The sequence below is a fragment of the Passer domesticus genome, chromosome Z (genome assembly GCF_036417665.1).
Source record: "Passer domesticus isolate bPasDom1 chromosome Z, bPasDom1.hap1, whole genome shotgun sequence".
Taxonomy (NCBI): Eukaryota; Metazoa; Chordata; class Aves; order Passeriformes; family Passeridae; genus Passer; species Passer domesticus.
This window is the reverse complement of record NC_087512.1, coordinates 68,159,760-68,177,251: the sequence shown is the minus strand read 5'-3', so window position 1 is coordinate 68,177,251 and position 17,492 is coordinate 68,159,760. Positions and strand designations below refer to the sequence as shown.

The following is a 17,492-nucleotide window of genomic DNA, read 5'->3' as shown; positions in this document are numbered from 1 at the left end:
GCATTAAACATCTCTGTCTTCTCTCTGTCCCTTTTAGAGAGGTGACCATCCTCCTCTGTAACAGGCCAATGATATTTCTGACTCCCTTTTGCTAGTCACGTATTTTTTAGAAACTCTTTTTATTGTTCCCTACAGTTCTGGCCAGCTTCAACTCCATTTGGGCTTTGACCACATAAATTTTCTCCCTCAAATGTCAAGCAGCATCTCTTTATTTCTCCCACACTGCCCAACTTTGCTGCTATTGGCCATACTATTATTTTTTTTTTCACCTTAGCTCTACAAGTTCTCTGCTCACCCAAGCCAGCTTTCTGTCTTGCCTGCTTGACTTATAACATTTTGCAGCTGCCTGCTCCTGTGCCCTTAGGAGGTGGTCGCTAAAATGTGACCAGCACTGATGGAGCTTAGCACCTTCAACAGTGGTCTCTCAGGGGACTTTCCTGATTAGTACCCTGAGCAGCCTGAAATCTGTTCTCCTCATGTCCAGAGTTGAAGTTTTGCTGGCACTTCTCTTTCTGACAACAGAGATTTTAAATTCAATTGCTTCATGGTTGCTGTGGCCAAGATGGCTGTTCATCTCCACTTTGCTCACAAGATCCTCTCTGTTGACAAGGAAAAAATCAAGGAGAGCACCTTTCTCAGCTGATTCCCTTAGTACCCATACCAAGGTGTTTTAGGACCCCTCTGGACCTGTCTGTATCATCTATGTGGTGCTCCCAGTTAACATCTGCCACGCTGAAGTGCCCTACAAAGACAATTTTGGTTGATGTAGAGATATTCCTTAGCTTCTTAAAGAATAATTCATCAATCCTCATCTTGGCTGTGTAGCCTGTAGTAGATTCCCACAATAACATCCACTTTGTTTGTCCCTTAATCCTTACCCAGAGGTTCTGAACTGTGGCATTGCCAGCTGCAGGCTCCATACATTCCAGACACTATGTGACAGACAGTGCCACCCCCACCTCATCTGTCCCCCTGTCCCTTTGAGGAGCCTGTAACTAACAGGGCATTCGAGTCACAGCACTCATCCCACCAAGCCTTGCTTATACCAGTGATACATACCTTAGCCAGGAAAGAAGAGGCATTAGTAGGTGGGATTTCACTTGTGTTACTTCAAACAATTAATAACAGCTGAACTCCAATAAGGACAAGACCATAGAAGACTTTACTAAGGAATGGATGTATCTAAATGTGCTTATGCTAGGCAGTTAATAATGAACCTACAGGTACAGTAAATTAGTTAACTTGAGAAGTAACTTAGCAAATATGACCAATCCTTACAGACAAGAACATGTCCTATGAGTTTTCCATGATGCTGCTATGTTACAGTATCTGTAAAATTCACAAAACAAAAGGTAGTGTTTTAGTGGTTTAAGTTTGGGGGCTTTTTTTAAAGTGCTCTGTCTGAAGACTTCCCTGAACAGTTTCCCAGATGGTTACTGGAGAATCTGCAGACATACTTGGTCAGTCTACATGCTTTTCTCTCCACGTCTTTTCTCAGATAAAGACACATGGAGAAGCCCACATTCTTCAGTAGAGGCATTCCCTACTTTGGATTTCAGTTTTGGGATGCTTGTGGAGGCAGTTGTTTCTGTGTCAGCTAAAACTTTGCAGAGATCTACACTGGAGAAGGAAAAAGAAATCAGGAAATTTAGATCTAATTTCTCATTTTGCAAATGGCTCCATCTGGCTTTAAGCAGCTCAAGATTGTGCTGATACATTTTCCTGTGTTATACAGAAAGAAGCCAAACATTCGTTAAATTTTTGAATAAGAGTCCCCAGGAGATAGCCTCCCTGCCTGCAGTTCCCACACATATCCAGGCTTGCTACAACTGTAATTGTGAGAAGGAAATCTTTTTATTGGTTTGTCCACTGTACTTTGGCTTGTGCTCAGTAGCACCCCAATACAGTACGCAAGCATGTAGCCTGGGGTAAGCCAGTGACTTGGAATCCACTGTGACACAGCTACTGCAAAAATATACAAATATGTACAGTGAACACTGTTCCTTTGAAAGGCTGCCAGACCTTGTATGCCAAGGGAATTAAGGCAGAGCCTTACTACTGATAATCAAGCATTGCTTCAATCTTACACTTGTTTTTAACCTTCTTGCTTTACCTGACATTCTCTGACATATACAGGAACCTGACTTCTTTCCCAAAAAGTAATGGGACTCTGGATAATCAGGGCATCTTTCTGCTTATAATGGGACAACCTGCTTACACCATATCCTTCAAACTTCTCACTGCTTATGTTCACCTTGTGTACTGAGAACAGACTTGCTCTTCATTTACCTTTTCAAAATACCATCCCCTTATGTAAAACATGCATTAAAGCAAGAGTATGCAATTTACCTTGGACTGATAACATCAGGGGTATTGTGGAACAATTTCTGTATCTTGTTGCTAGGAACAACTCCTACTTTCACCAGGTATGAATAGGCTTCCACACTAAAAGCCCAGAAGTGCTTCCCTTTGGCAATCCCAGTGTCACCAATGATGTAATCCAGGGTTGTGAAGCATCCAACCTGCAAGCGCTCAGATCCCAGAAGCAGAGGAAGTCCAGCCCTACTTTCCACAGAGGTTCTTCTTGGGTTCAGCTGGAGATGATCACTGTTGTACCCGCATTTGTCATCGAAAAGAAAACTGAAAACTGAAAAGCAGTATCCCAAAAAAAAAAAAATCTGCTTAATTACGTATTTGGCCTTCTGTGCTTATAAACTACATTTTAAGTCATACAGGCATTAGAATTTGCCACTTTTAAAGGCTACCAGGAATGTCATGCAAGTTAAGAGTCTCTGTATGTTACTGACTTAATCTACAACAGTGCTTCTAAGCATTTATGAAATTGGTAACAGTGTAGGAGACATCTGGGAGTTACTGGAAACTACTTTCAGCTCTTAACACTGACGGACGTAAGAAAACCCCATACCTGGAGCTGGAGGAGTACTCATAATAACTTCTCGGCTCCAAGGGCTACAGATGGACCCTTTGTAACCTCGAACTCTAAAGGCATAGCTGCTGTCATCATCAAGATCAGATAATACTTTGCTCTTGCCACAAACTTCAGTCTTCTGCCATGTCACACTCTCCTCTTCTTTATTAAGTTTATGATATTCAAGAACATAGATATCAGCTGAATCTGTCTTCCCAGGGCATTCCCAGCTGATCAGAGCTTTGTTGTACATCCTGCTCTGTTCTTCATTGATTTCTGGTATTTCTAGACCTGGAACACATGAGAAAAAAAGCACTGAAATTTAGATACATGTTGTTTTGGAGTTAACCATACAACCAGTCCTGGGTAACCAAACTGTTACTGTATTCCAACTCTGTCTGTGCCCCTGTGAGATTTCAAGCACTCTGTAACCAGGGGCTGTTAAAGTTACTTTTGACCCATTGCTATTTTGATTCTTTAGTAAACTGTTATTTTTTTCACTTCTATCTACTTGTATTGTTTTTCCTTATTGGGGTGGAAAGGGATTGGTTAAAACTATATTGGGAGGAAACTCATTTTAAAGCATCCACCTCTTAAAACTGTCTTAAATCAAGAGATAACCCCATTATTGAGCTGTAGCACTGTTAAAGGGGGGAATCTGACTCTCTCAGTTAAAAGGAGTAGATGAAGATGGTTCTCTGTTCATACACTTAAATAAATCCCATATTTTCTGTTTTTACTTTGAAAGGCTTGAGCCTTTTATTTTCTGGCAGCTTTAAAAACTATTACTTTCTGTCATGCAATAAAAAGCTTTTAGAAAGACTGAATGTGATGTAAATACAGTATTTTGGAAGCCAGTGCAAACTGGTACTGAAGGAAATGTCGTTTTAGCTTCTTTATGAAAGCTGAAGCTAACACTGCTGCCAGGTAATGCCTTCTGAATCGTGCAGACAGAAGGAACAATGCAAGTCATAACACTGAGCTCTGCAACTGCTGCCCTGTGCAGTTCTGCCTTTCTCCAGAGAAGCCCTTACAGCTAAAGCTTGAGAAAGACCTAATGCTCTCAGAATTTACCATTGGAATGGAAGGACAAGTCACCAAGGATGTCTTCTTGCTTGGCAGTGTCCACCACAAAGTCTTCAAAAGTAGTTTCAGCTGCTGGCCTAAAGCTCTTCAGAGACTCAGTAGCTTTTTGGATTCTGAAAACACAAAAGTGGAATAGCACAACCAAAAAAAGGCAATCCAAGTGGGCCATTCCTTAAAGTAAAAATGCTAGGTTTTGCTTTAAAAAAAATTCTGCTTTCATGTACTTACTGATGTCTCCCAAAAATTTTCTCTAGAAAGATTCTCAAATGCCAAATTTAAAGACGTTTTGTACATCAGTGTAAAGGTAATAAACAGGTAGTCATTCAGTTGGCAAACCATTTAAACCATTTGGAGCATTATGTTCAAAAAACAAAACTCATGTGGGGTACTAGTAGAGAGCACCAAGATCAAAGAGCCTAAAGCCAGAAGAAACCTGTTAGATTAACTTGCAAATACCTGATAAAATCTCTGAGACAAGAAATTTGTCAGGGAGCTAAACAGACTACCCTCCCACTGCAGTCCCACTGAACAAGGCTAGGCATTGCAGCAGGACAAGAGCACTCCTCTCTCCTGAGTGTTGTTTCCTACGGCACACTCTAATGCAGGAATTCCAGCTGAACATGACCAGGACCATCTCCCAAGAATACAACTGCACAGATATCCTGGAACAGTACTTGCACCTCAAAAAGAAGATATTTAAGATACCTGACATGAAGTTGTTTTGCTGTTTGAACAAAACAGGAGGGATCCGTTTCTTTAAGCACTTCTTGAGCATATCCTACAAGGCCATTATTTTCCAGGAGCCCTTGGTATTCTTCCACTTGTGTTTGCAATTTTTCCAACCTTATATTCTTAGAAGTTTCAATTGCCCTAAGAGCTGCAGATTTCTTCTCTTCCAGGACACAATATAATTTCTCAAAACTCTGAGATGCTTCTTGTTTAGCTCTTTCACTGTTGCACTAGGAGCAAACAAAAGACATTTCAGACAGATTCTACATCACTGTGACTCTTACTTAAGAAACATACTTAAGGTTGTTCAAGACATCACAGTAATCTAGTCATGCATTTGACAGGTAAGACTAATGAGCTTTGTTATGCTATTCAGCACTGAAAATGAGATCAGTAACTACCCAAGCTAGTCAGCATTTGATGTCTTTAACAAGAATGAAAAGCAGGAAAGTATTCCTCTGATCACACCTTGAGTTATGCATTACATTTGTCTAGATAGCTCATGAAAAAGCACTGTAAAAACATATTAGGCTCTGAAGTCTTCATGCCCAAGAGCTAGATGCTCTTCCACCTTTCCCAACCACCCTGCTTCTAGTGTATGCCCTTTGAACCATAGTGCCACCTCTGAATACTGCCCTGGATAAAAGAAACTGCAAAACACAGAGGCAGTCTGTAATCAAGACACACCAGTACTAGGAGCTTCTTCAATTTCTGTGTTTTTTCAGCTTGTATGTGACTCTTCTGCAGGGAGGTTTTGCCCTTAATTCCGACTTTCTCAAAGTAAATAGACAGCGTAAATAGTGCACCATCACTATCACACAAACACCCTGTGTTTAAGCCACTTTGGTTAAGGTATCAAGTAATCTTTATTTTATTTAAATTTAGAGTAGCACACAAAAATAAACTTCCCTTTGTCTGCTTCCCATACTGACAGGACTAGGTCTTACCATGTGTGATTTAGTCTCCCACAAACTATTCAAAAATTGTTTTACTACTTAACTGAAAAACTCAATTTCTCTGAAAACAGTTTTGAATCCTTCCTATGTCTGTACAAAGGCCAACCCCAGACAATCTTCAAGCCACTCTTACCTCTGTTTCTTTCAGCAGCAGATCCAGCTGAGTGATGTGAGCTTTCACCTGGCTCTCCTTACTGATGAGGTACTTGATATCTTTTGAAAGCTTCTCCTGTTGAAGTAAAACAGCAAGAATAGGGCATCTCCCACAAAGTGACAACCAGCACAGACAAGTCATCCTGTTTTGTCCTCAGTTTATCCAGCCACAAGGACAACAGCATGACACCAGTTAAGAGCAGTAGTCCTGTGGAGAATTGCTTGGTGACCTGCAGTGATTGCAAAGCAGCTGTGAGTGAGACCGCTGGCACAGGCTCTAAAGATCAGAGGTAACAGTGTCAGCTGGCTCCCAATCACCCTCTCTTAGATTGGGAAAAAGAGGCTTCAAGACATTAAAACTTACAGAAAGGAGCTGATCGTTATTAACTCATTTGTAGTAAAAGTTGCTAGAAAAATGAATAGTTCAAATCACAGATTTGTCCCTGTGCTTCCTTAGCTGCAAGAGTTAGGAGTTGTACAGGAAAAACTTTGCAAACTGGTGAGGAGGCCAAATAGCACAAGGCGGGCTAATCTTTTTTTTTTTCTTTTTTTTTTCCTCCTGAGAGCAAGAGAGGAAGAAAAGCAAGAAGAGGAAGTAGGTACTGTCTTCAATAACAATCTGATGTTTGCAAGTCTTTACTGTTGTGCTTTGCTTAGGAAATTAACAGCTATGCAGCTTCAGAAACATACAAAGATATCAACAGATACTTCAGATGCAAATTTCTCAGATGGGCTTCTCAAGTGTCCTCTACCACAAGCTACCTGAACACTTATATTAAAAAAAAAATAGATTGTAAAGTTGATTAACTACTTAAACCTTCTGCATTGTCTGTATTGCTGTACAATTAGCTGAAATAAGTTGACAGCACTTTTCTGGGGTTATGTTTCAGGCATCATAGCAAACAGTTAAGTTTCTAAAACATGCCCTATATCACATTAATATATACATTAACAAATGTTGCACAATGACAGGGCTCAAAACTAGTTCAGGGTCTCCTAACATCCTGGCTTCCATCCATTGGGAGTTTGCCCTCACATCAGAAGTACTCTTTCCCTTCTTAAGGCCAGATCCAATTATATTTTCTTTTACCTTAAGGGTTTTGTAGGCAGTGCTCATGGTTGTTACTCTATGGTTTGCATGACCTCCACCCAGTTTGCAAAGATGACAAACAGGCCGTCTGCAGATTTCACAGTACATGTTTACTCTTTCCATTTCATGTTCTGGACACATCAAAATCTGTGGGGGGAAAAAAAAAGAGCAGAGACAATATAGGTGTACTTCCAAAAATGGAGGTTCTCAACAAAAAATCAAAACACCCAGTGAACCCAAAGCAACACGTGACTTCATCAGTGACTTTTTTTATAGTCAGTTTATCTTCTACCTTTTATATTTGTCAATGAAATTGAAAGCCAGCAGATGAACACACACAGTTTCACAAGGTTTACACTAAGTAAGCCTCTAGCAGTGTCTGTGTAGCCTCCATATAGTAGTCAATCTTTTGCTAAACCCTGCCCATGTTGTTTGCAATGCCTCCAGCACCCCACACTCCAGCTCAGAGTTGTAAATGCAATATATAACACACCCAGCCTGTCAAACTTAACCATGCTCATGCCAGCATCTCTTGCAACAGCTATGAACAATTTCTTAAAGCAAGAGCTGACATAACATTGTAGCAATTTAAGTCCAAGCTGCATTTTGATAAACCACACAGCCATTGGAGCTCTTGGAGCTACGAAGGGCAGCCACCACCCACAACTGCAGTAATTTCAAAGACAAAAGACTCCAATGTTTCAATCTTTCTGTCTGACTCCAGTCAAGCTGCTCACACTGGCTGCTACTTCCAGGATTATCTCAAACAGCATTGCAAGAAAGCTGGTGTTGGCTAAAAATCACCTTTCAAAAACGAAACTTGTTGAAATAAATGCTCAGAGTTAAAGAAGTCCTGCTCAAGTCCAAACTCTCAGGCAACAGATTAAACCATATAAAGCGTGTGTGTGTGTGTGTGTGAGTGTTTGTTTAAAAAAATAAACAATGCTTGCTTTGCCTCATTCTAGAGCACTGAAAGACAGCGTTTCCATAGAAGTTACCAAAGAGGAGCTTTTGAGGAAGCTCTTCAGTTTCAATATGCCCCCACTTAAGGTCAGAAAAGGGCATAAAAATAGAAAATTGTGAGCAGCACAAATATGGACACAATAAGCTAAAACCTGAAACCAGCTTCCAAGCCTCAAATGTTATCTTAAGGCATGGTGAAAAGCCCAAAGGCACCAGTCTCACCAGCACCTTAAGACTATCATTAAACCAAATATGCAATTAGTGATCCCATTTGGATTGACTGCTGGATTTGGAAGGAAATAAAAAAGGGAAAAAAGGAAGCTGCCAAGAAAATCAGCTGTGCAGGCAAACATCTCCGAAAACTACAGTCATTCAGTTAGCCTGTGGAAGTAATTTTTCCACAGCAGTGTGTAGTCACACCTCACAGAAAATCCTTATTCTTATTCATCTCCTCATATAAGCAAGAACTACAGCCTGCAAGGAAGAGACAGCAGAGGTCAGCAGACTGCCTTGTCTTCTCTCAAAACTCAAGAACAATCAGCCCAGTATGTGCTCCTCCCATCCCCACCACACACGCTAGAAAGTGTTCTCCAGCCTGGTTGTAAATTAAATTGATGACTGAGAACATTGTTTAGGAAATTAACAAATATTTTATGCTTTCAGCTCAGGTCTTAAAAATGCAGTGCAACGAAAAATGCACTTTTCTTTCTTTGTATTAAGCTCAAACAGTCCTCAGAAAAGTTTCTATAAGAGCACAGTAAAGATCAGCTTACCGCAGTTGCGAAGTTTTTCAAAACAAGTATATGTAACTAAATTTAACTACACTATGCTTTTCTCCTTTTTTCCCCTCTTCCTGTCCTCACATATAATTAGAAATGCTAAATCCCACATGTGCACACATACTCAATACATCAGTGTCAGAATAATCTAAACCACTTCACCCTGTTTTGCTTTGCTTCAAGAGAATTCAGCTACTGACTTTTAATCCTTGAATTCAGTCTGCATGTAGTGTAACACTACAGGGCACTTTTGGGAGCGCACAGGGATCACAAGAAGCCTTTGGTATTTTCCAAGAGCAATGTTGCAGCTGTGAGGGTTTAGATGCCATAGGAGAGAAGCTTTTAAGGAGCTGTATAGCATTTTAAAGCAAGAGCTAGAAGATAGGTGAAAGTTTGCATACTTTCTCATTTATTCAATAGAGGGACATTTCACACAATGTCTGTGCAAGCACATTTAAAAGCTTATGAAGCACGTGCCCACTTTTAACTGGAATTATGTTTTAGACTCAAGGAAAACAGCACCAAGTGGACTTCTGGATGTTCACTCTCTCCCAGCCTGCTAACTTTAGAGGCTCAAATTTTTCCAGTCTCAGAAGGAGCAGTCAGGAGCTTCTTACACATTGCACATTAATCAAATTCACTTAATTTAATGATAATTAATCAGGACTCCTTGACCATCAGCATTTCTGGCACCTGTGGGATGTCCTGCAAGGAGGCACAGGCACACAGCATGTGTTGGGACATTAAGGCCCTTGTTGTGGTCCCTGGTTAGCAAGAGAGCATCTGTGATCTAATAAATTCAGTAAGTGCGTACTGCACCATGCTCAGCATGAGACACAAAGATAGCGCTATTTTCTTATCATTGTTTTGTCTGAATGCAGTAACAGCAGCACCAGTGTATAAAGTAGAAATTTTGCCATAACATTTTTATCTCTTCTGCCACAGATAAAAAAATAATGGTGTAATAACAATAGAGACCATAACTCCACCTTTTGCTCTTGTTAGATGCAAGGAAGGAGAAAAAGAAGATGCTTGGTGATGGATCAAATTCAAGCACAAAGCATCCAAAGGGGATTTACCTAAAGGGGGCCTGGAAGAGGCCAGGTGTGTTGGGGTTTTTAAGTTTACACACACAGGCATCCTCCCTAGGCATTCCATTCTAGATGCCCAAGAGCAAGGTGCCAACAACACCAAGGATATGGACTCAATCCCTGTATGAATCATTCACTTAAAAGCTGACTTGATGGTGCTTGTGGGTCCCTTCCAACTTAGAATATTCTGTTATTTGTGATCATTAAGCCTTAAAAAAGAAAATAAATTAAAAAAAATACAAAGAAAGAAATACTCAAATCACAAGTAACACAATCCATTCCACAAAGTAAAAACCCTTATTTTTACAGGACCCTTCAAGTATGTTCTCCATGTCCCCTTCAATGACAGCAAGGACCACCAAGCTTGTGGTTCACTCAATAAATAACAGCAATTGTCAGTAAAGCTATCATGGTCCTGAAAAGCAACTATCATATGTCTGCAGCTACATGAGAATGCTGCAACCTGAATTCTGTAAGGTACAGTATACTTACCTTGGGTCTGAAGTTGGTGGTTGGTCCTACATATTCATGCTGGGCTTTCACAGTTCCCCAAGGATGGTGTATTTTGAAACATTCATTGCAATAGCTTGCACTGCAGTCCATGCAACTCTTTGTGGACTCCTGAGGCGGAGGTTTGCAGAAATCACACATAATAGCAATGGCTGCCCTGGCTGCCTGTCTGTATCTTTCCACAATGGTTTCCAAAGTGAAGTTGCGAAATAAGCCATTGATGCCACGCTCCCCGAGATCAATATCCCGCTGGCAACTTGGACAAGGAAACAAAGTCGATCTAGGAGTCAGTGAATTGCGTTTTCTGCCTGTGTAGACACCAAAACCCAATTCAGGATAAGCATAAACCAAACTGGTTTAGATTTTAAAAGAAGCACAGGAATTTACGAACCAATTCCAGACTGTAGCACTTCATCCAAACCAGTACAACACCAATTCATATGCAGTCTGCCAAGCCAAAGAGAATACAATTGCCCTGACAAGGTAGTGTAAGGTCTGACTCCAAAGAACATTACAACCTACTACTTGAAAATTAATTTTATGTTAATATAAATTTAGCTCTTCCAATTCCATTTACTTTATCTAGTTTTGGATGCACTCAAGCTGTAACCTTTTGAAACAATAAACACAAAACTTTGTGGAAGCCAAGTGGTTTTAGACTAACTGGTTACCCATACAGAGAGCAACTGCTTCCTAACATACTGAAGTGAAAGATGCTTACTCCCAGAGCAACAGAAATACATAGCCACCCTTGAGCTTTCTGAAATTTGCTTGGGCCGAGTTCAAACTTATTTTACTCATCCCAAGAGGCATCACAAAAAAACCCAGGAAAACAAGGGAACAGTGTGATATCTTGTGGATCTGACAGTCTGGTCAGAGAGCAAGAAAACTACGTAAGTTTCCCCAGAATCAGAGTGAGACTTTAGGTAGGTGAAGATAAATGATAGCTTATTATTATAAACAACCTGCAGGTGTTGCTTTTCTAGTCTCTGTTTCCTTGTTTTTCTCAAAGACTGTTTACAAGACAGGCATTTTGTTAATTAGCCAATCAGGTGAAATGTATTGATTAATTGACCAATCAGGTCTACCTGTATTGGAACAATGTATAAAAAGGAAAATCCGAAGTAAAGCTGCTACGCTGTGCAAACCTGCCTTTTGGTGAGTCTGTGACGTTTCTTACTCAACAGCGACATCATCAAATAATTTAGTCAAAAAATGCTGAGGCTCACTTGGCCCCTCCTGAAAGGCTTCAATACAGGAGGGCTGCTAAATAAGCCCTGCACACCAAAGAGGAATCTGAGGTAGTTATATCTTCAGTTAACTCTACCCTGAACTGAGGAACCCCAGATCTCCACAGGGAGAGAGTTAAACAGCATACATCTAGCTCTATTAATTTCTAAAGAGGGAGCTGCAGAGAAGCTGCACCAAACAGCTACACACAAATTTCCCCCTTTCTCCAAAGTAAAATCACAGGCTTAAGAAAAGCCACTAACTTCAGAAGCCTTTTGAGTCTGTAAGGAGATGGCTCACACAGATTCAGAGGTTATTCACAAGGTAATACTCCTGAAGTTATCAAACCAGGAGTGCATCCTGTCTCACTCATGAACCCACAGGCTGCAACTACCAGAAAGAATCCTTTATGTATTTCAAAAACAGGCTAAGCCAGTCTTTAGGCTTAACTTGTATTCTCTCAGCTTCCCCTCACAAAGAAACCAAAAAAACCCCATATTCTGTAGTGCTGCTGTATTGCTTTAAGATCTCTTTGAGAGCACTGCATATTGAAATCAGGACTAACTGTCCTGATTTCATCTGGGTTAGAGATCATTTTCTTAATAGCTAGTACAGTGCTATAGTTTAGATTCAGTATTAGGTTACTGCACACTGATGTTTTGGCTGTTGCTAAGTAGTGCTCACCCTAAATCCAGGAGTTTGCAGTTTTCCATGCTTCACCAAAGAGCAGGTGCATGAAAACCCAGGAGGGAGAACAGCCAGGACAGCTGACCCAAACAGCCAAAGGGATATTCCAAACCAAAACATGTCCTGGACATGACATAAACTAGGGGCAGTCAGGTGTGACAGGGTGGACACTGGATGAAAAATTTTATTGTGCATTATTTGTTTCTCTTGGATTTTATTCCTCTCTTTTGTATTACTATTTTTTTATTTTTGTTATCCCTCCAATTTATACTCCAGTATTTAATTAACTCTATTCCAGCTGAAACCAGAATACTAACAAATTTGTAAACGGAGATGAATTCTCGGTGTTGAAATTGGCTCTTCTTCAGAAAGTGAAATTTGTTCTTCTCTGTATTTAATCAGTATTTTTCCATCAAAATTGCTAATGCTTTATTTCCTTCTGAAGTGTCCTGTGATGCTACCCAAAACACACTTGCATTGGGCTGCTCTCCTGTTGCTCCTTTACCTAACAATCCAAAACCTCCATTCCTATCATGCCCTTTCCAGTCTCTTCAAATAAAACACCAAACCAACACTCCTATGAGGAATCAGTTCCTTTAAATATCTTTGAAATTTAACCTGTGGTAGTTATGCATGACTGTCAGCTAAGAAGTCACAATCAGAGCATGGATAAGTGTGCATGCACTGACAGTCTCCCACCCAGCCCGGTCCCATGCTTTTCTGTAAGTTCTGAGCTGAACTAGGCTGCGTCTACAGAACAGGATGGGTGACACGAGGCACAGGTATGCAGCTCTCTACCTAAGGGAGCAGAGATTGTTGCCTGATTTCACTTTTTTGTTTCATATTTACTTGAAAAGAATTAATTATTGCACATCCTGCAGTACCTATAACTTGGCATACACAGCAACACACACATGCAAGGCACAGCAACAACAGTGAAACACAAACTTGTATTTTCAGTGTATGCTCCAAGCTAGCACTGCACAAAGGAACACAGAGAAATCTTCTACACAGACTTCCACAATGTCCTAGACAGCAAGATGACTTCACATGCAGTGCCATGCAGACAACAGCTACAAAAAGTGATCTAGAATGCACACATTTGCTGAAACTAAGAAAATAATCATACAATGCAGCACATATCTGGACTGCCTACAAGTAGTATGCTAGAGCAGAGAGCGAACAATGACAAAGCAAGATAACAAGGAAAAAAAAACCATGGTGCAGTGGTCAAGTTTGAAAATACAATCTGAAATTCTTATCCATCCCAATGGAGGCCTTTCATTCTGCCTGTGGTGGACTGAAATGAGACTGTCATCATGAGCCATGCTCTGCAAAGACTGGTGACATTCTCTACAGAAAGCAATCCAGTATCAAGGAACCTGCACACCTTCAGATGTCTCATCCCTTTTCATTGACAGCACTCTGAGAATCTAGGTTGGGGGTTTTTTTTCCTGTTTTAAATCCTGGTTTTTTTCTGTTTCTGGAAATTTATTTGTTAAGCTGCTTGGCGTCTTCTGCCACTTCAATACTCAAAAATAAGGCGATACATCCTCTTTTTGCCTCATGACTGTTAAAATACTAACACTCTAGTGTGCTTTCTGCTTAAAGGATTTCTACACTCTTATTTTAAGAAGAAAGCACTGATGAAGTAATTAATTACTTTGGACACTGTCTTTCCTATCTGTATTGTGTCCAATTTGCTGAAACTAAATTCTGGTTATATTTAAAAAAATCCAAACAAACAGAAAGCACAAAAAAACCCAAAAAAACCCAACAACAACAAAAAAAAACCAACCTCAGAACAAAAAAGCCCTTAGATTTTGTAGACATATTTAGATGTGCAGCTCAGAGAAACTTAACTCCTACCCACATTATCTTTTACACTTTGCCAATTCAGTATACAACAAGCAAATATGTATTTTATGAAATATTAGAAATCATCACAGAAAATTTTCCACTGTGATTTGTAAACTGATTGCTCCACTTGCAATAAGTTGCTCAATCAGTTACAAAAAAAAATCACAACACAGACTCACAGATATTACCATACAGATTGCAGACTCAAGTCAAAAAGCAATTTCAAGTATGTCGTTTAAAGACAATGTTTAAACGTCATCTTCCCAAGGAGAGATAACAATATTTAAAATGTTGAAAAGTCCAAGCTGCAGTGAATGGTTTGCAAAGGGATAAGACATCTTAAAGCTGTGTTTTTCAAGTAAACAGTATTACCAGAATTCTATGGTTGTGGAAGACATGGACATTAAATGTGTGAAAGTCTAGTAAAAAAGATTTAAAAGTCAACTGGATTCTCTTGCAAGGTTGGGGGTTTTTTTTAAATAGAAATGTATATGGCACCCCATAACTCAGTTAATATTTTTGGATGGGTTTTTAGGGGGAAGGAAAAAGGGAAGGGGAAAAAGGGAATAGGGATAACAAGGTAAGGGGTAAAGAGGGAAGAGGGAAAGAAAGAGGGAAGGAAAGGGGAAAGTGGAGAGAGGAGGGGTCTCCTAAGAGAAGCCAGCAGAGCTAAAATGTTACTTTCAGATACTTTAGTCTTTCACAAATCAAAAGAGCTTTCTGCAAAAAGAGCAGACATGGACAGCTTTCCAAGAGGTGTGATGGTATTGTACAGTATCTGTTTGATGAACTTTCAGCCTTCAACTGGGGCAATTTAAACTTCCTCTTCTGATCAGCTGCTTTGTCCTCCACCGAGTGTGAAATTCAGATTTGTGTTTAGCTCAGTTCACATCTTTCTTGAAGAACACCAGATTATATGGATTACTCATGTGTCTGCCAGTACTGTGGCAACAAGGAATTTGGGGATTTTTTCTCCCATTTTTAACCAACAATTACATTTTTAAAAATGTAATCAGTATTGAGTAAGTCCACACAGTGGCTGAGCTGCTCAGACAAAGCTCAATTTTGGAAATAAGATATAATTAAAAGACTGACTATCTTCAATCTGATTGTGTCATTAGACACACCAAATATTACAAGTCTAAGTGTAAAATGTTTCATTTTCCTCACATATTCATGTGCTGTGATAAACTGTGAGATTCAGAACTACGTACTCATATAAACATGGTGCAAATTTCAATCTGTTCTTCATCAAATTAAGCAGGCTTAAATACAATAATGAACCAATATTACATTCCATGTAGCAGTGATGGCCAAACATGACCTGTAAATGTAAGGAAGATCAATCCAATAATCACACTTCATTACCAGTAAGACAGCAGTTTCATTGAAACTTGAGCATGTCAACTCCTGAAAATTAAAAAGCAGGGGGTGGAAAAGGTGGTGTGGTGATTGCTGGGTTCTGTGTGCATTTTTGTACCTACCAATGTATATTCAATCATATACACACAAGGAAAATAATATAATCCAATCCTTAACTGAATTCCAGTCCAGTTGACCTTTAAATCAGTCTTGCACAGAATGAAAAGCTGTCCTTCTAGAACTTCTTGGCTGTATCTTTGCTCACTGCAAACGAATTTTTGTGGACTTGACCACTGACAAAAAGCTATATGCTAATTGACAATATTTAACTTGATATCTAAATGCTAGACTATCTCTAGCCAACACAAGAAGTGAAGCATTTCTACCTCTGCACCCAAAAGACCTCCTCTGTGAGGCTGTGAACAATGAACAGAGAGTTGTTTAGACATCAAAAAATGAGATATACTATTGGTTTACAATGGTTCAAATGAAAAGCACCAACTCTTTTCTCTCCTGTGGCTGTTTAATGCCTGCAGGGTTGAAAGGCAAGAATGTTTAATTTCCTAGCATATCAAACAACAGTAAGATTTAAGCAGAACAGGAAAAGGGAGAAAGAAGGCATTGGGGGGGAGGGAGTGGCACAGGGAGAGATATTTCAAACATTTGCACGAGTGTCAACATAACCACATTACACACTCTAATTGCACCAGCACTGTAATTACAGTAACATTAGAGATAACTGAAAAGCAATAAGAAATAGCCTTCATTTTCATGTTATATACAGCAAGACTTTGTTAATTAAAAATTATTTTAAATACAATACAAACAGAGGAGTATTTTTAAACCAACACACTGGTTTTTAAGCAGCACATACACTCCATTTCAACGAGTTCTGTCATTTTTACATTAAGATAAATTGTACCTGTAAATGCAAGCTCTGTGTGCGCAGCACATACAGAATATGACCAAATACAGACCAGCTCCTTCTGGCATACCAAGAATTTAAATGCCAACCCATTTAAAATAGATTATATTCCTTACAGAGACATCAGGGATTCTTTAAGTGCGGGGGGGGGGAGGGGGGAATCCCTAGTGGGAAGAAGGTGTCATATGCATTTTGAAATGTGACACTTAAGGTCTTGACACTGACATACCCTACACAAGCCTCCCAGAAGTTCTAGTGGATTTTTCTTATGCAAGTGAGACCCCACTTTGGATGTTTTCCTTACATTGTCTGTCTTATGGAGCTGTTTTCTTGCAAATTCCTCTACAGATCACAAAGCAAATTTAGCAAGGCAATGCACAGTATGAGTACTTCAGATACAAGACAACAAGTATGCAAATGTAAATTGCAAACTGGCAACCATTGCTGGTACCAAAGTGGTCTGAGAGCACATCTCACACTCGATATAGCAATGGAGCTATAATGCCTGTAACATTAGAAGCAAAGACAGTATAATCTGAATTTAAACATCTATTCTTTAATGCTTCAATTTCCATATGCTTTTCATTCTTCAAATTTGAGCTGAGATGATAATTTTCCTGTGATGTGCATCTGCCCAACGCTCGCTGAGGTAAGAGGGGGCAAGCTCATTATTTCCAAATCTCAACCTTCTCTTGCTACTCATCAAACAGGTCTTTAGGAAAGCAATCACCTCCCTGTTAGCAGGTCAGATGAGGAAATACATTCCCAACAGTTTGCTTAGACGGTGGCAGACCACAGTGGATTTAAAGATTTACAACTCCTGCAACAACTTGTTTACATGTATCTCAGGACAGGGTGGTGGTGGCAGGAGTACCAAGAACTAGTGGCTTTTTGCTTAAGAAACTGATTTGAAAGAGTACTGGTACTAGCAATTCAGTACTAAACAGTACTAAAAAGTGGTTTAAAAGAAGTTGGTGAAATTGCACATTTGATTTGCAAAAACTGGGAAGGATGAACTTTAGTAACACGAAATTCAAGATAAAGCTTCAGAATTTGTCTTGTTGGTAACTCTTCCTGAGCACAAAGGAGTGTGGTTTTAAAGTGGATAATTATGTCAGAAAAAAAAGCCTGAAAGCCAAGAT

The 17,492-nt window shown here is 39.7% G+C and overlaps 1 protein-coding gene across 4 annotated transcripts in view; it reads right to left on the bottom strand.

Annotated features, from left to right (window-relative positions):
• The window catches only part of TRIM36 (tripartite motif containing 36), a 35,320-nt gene that overhangs the window by 7,023 nt on the left and 10,805 nt on the right, over positions 1–17,492 (bottom strand). For 2 of the 4 annotated variants that reach the window (XM_064403564.1, XM_064403565.1), the window contains exons 3-9: positions 10,269–10,594; positions 6,944–7,090; positions 5,834–5,929; positions 4,721–4,974; positions 4,004–4,128; positions 2,927–3,220; positions 2,350–2,647 (exon numbers count right to left, since the gene is read on the bottom strand). In XM_064403564.1, the coding sequence (XP_064259634.1) occupies positions 2,350–2,647; positions 2,927–3,220; positions 4,004–4,128; positions 4,721–4,974; positions 5,834–5,929; positions 6,944–7,090; positions 10,269–10,594 (1,540 nt within the window). Of the gene's footprint in view, positions 1–2,349; positions 2,648–2,926; positions 3,221–4,003; positions 4,129–4,720; positions 4,975–5,833; positions 5,930–6,943; positions 7,091–10,268; positions 10,595–10,677; positions 10,734–11,007; positions 11,242–17,492 lie in introns of those variants that run through there. The other 2 variants (XM_064403566.1, XM_064403567.1) reach the window with 2 other exon arrangements.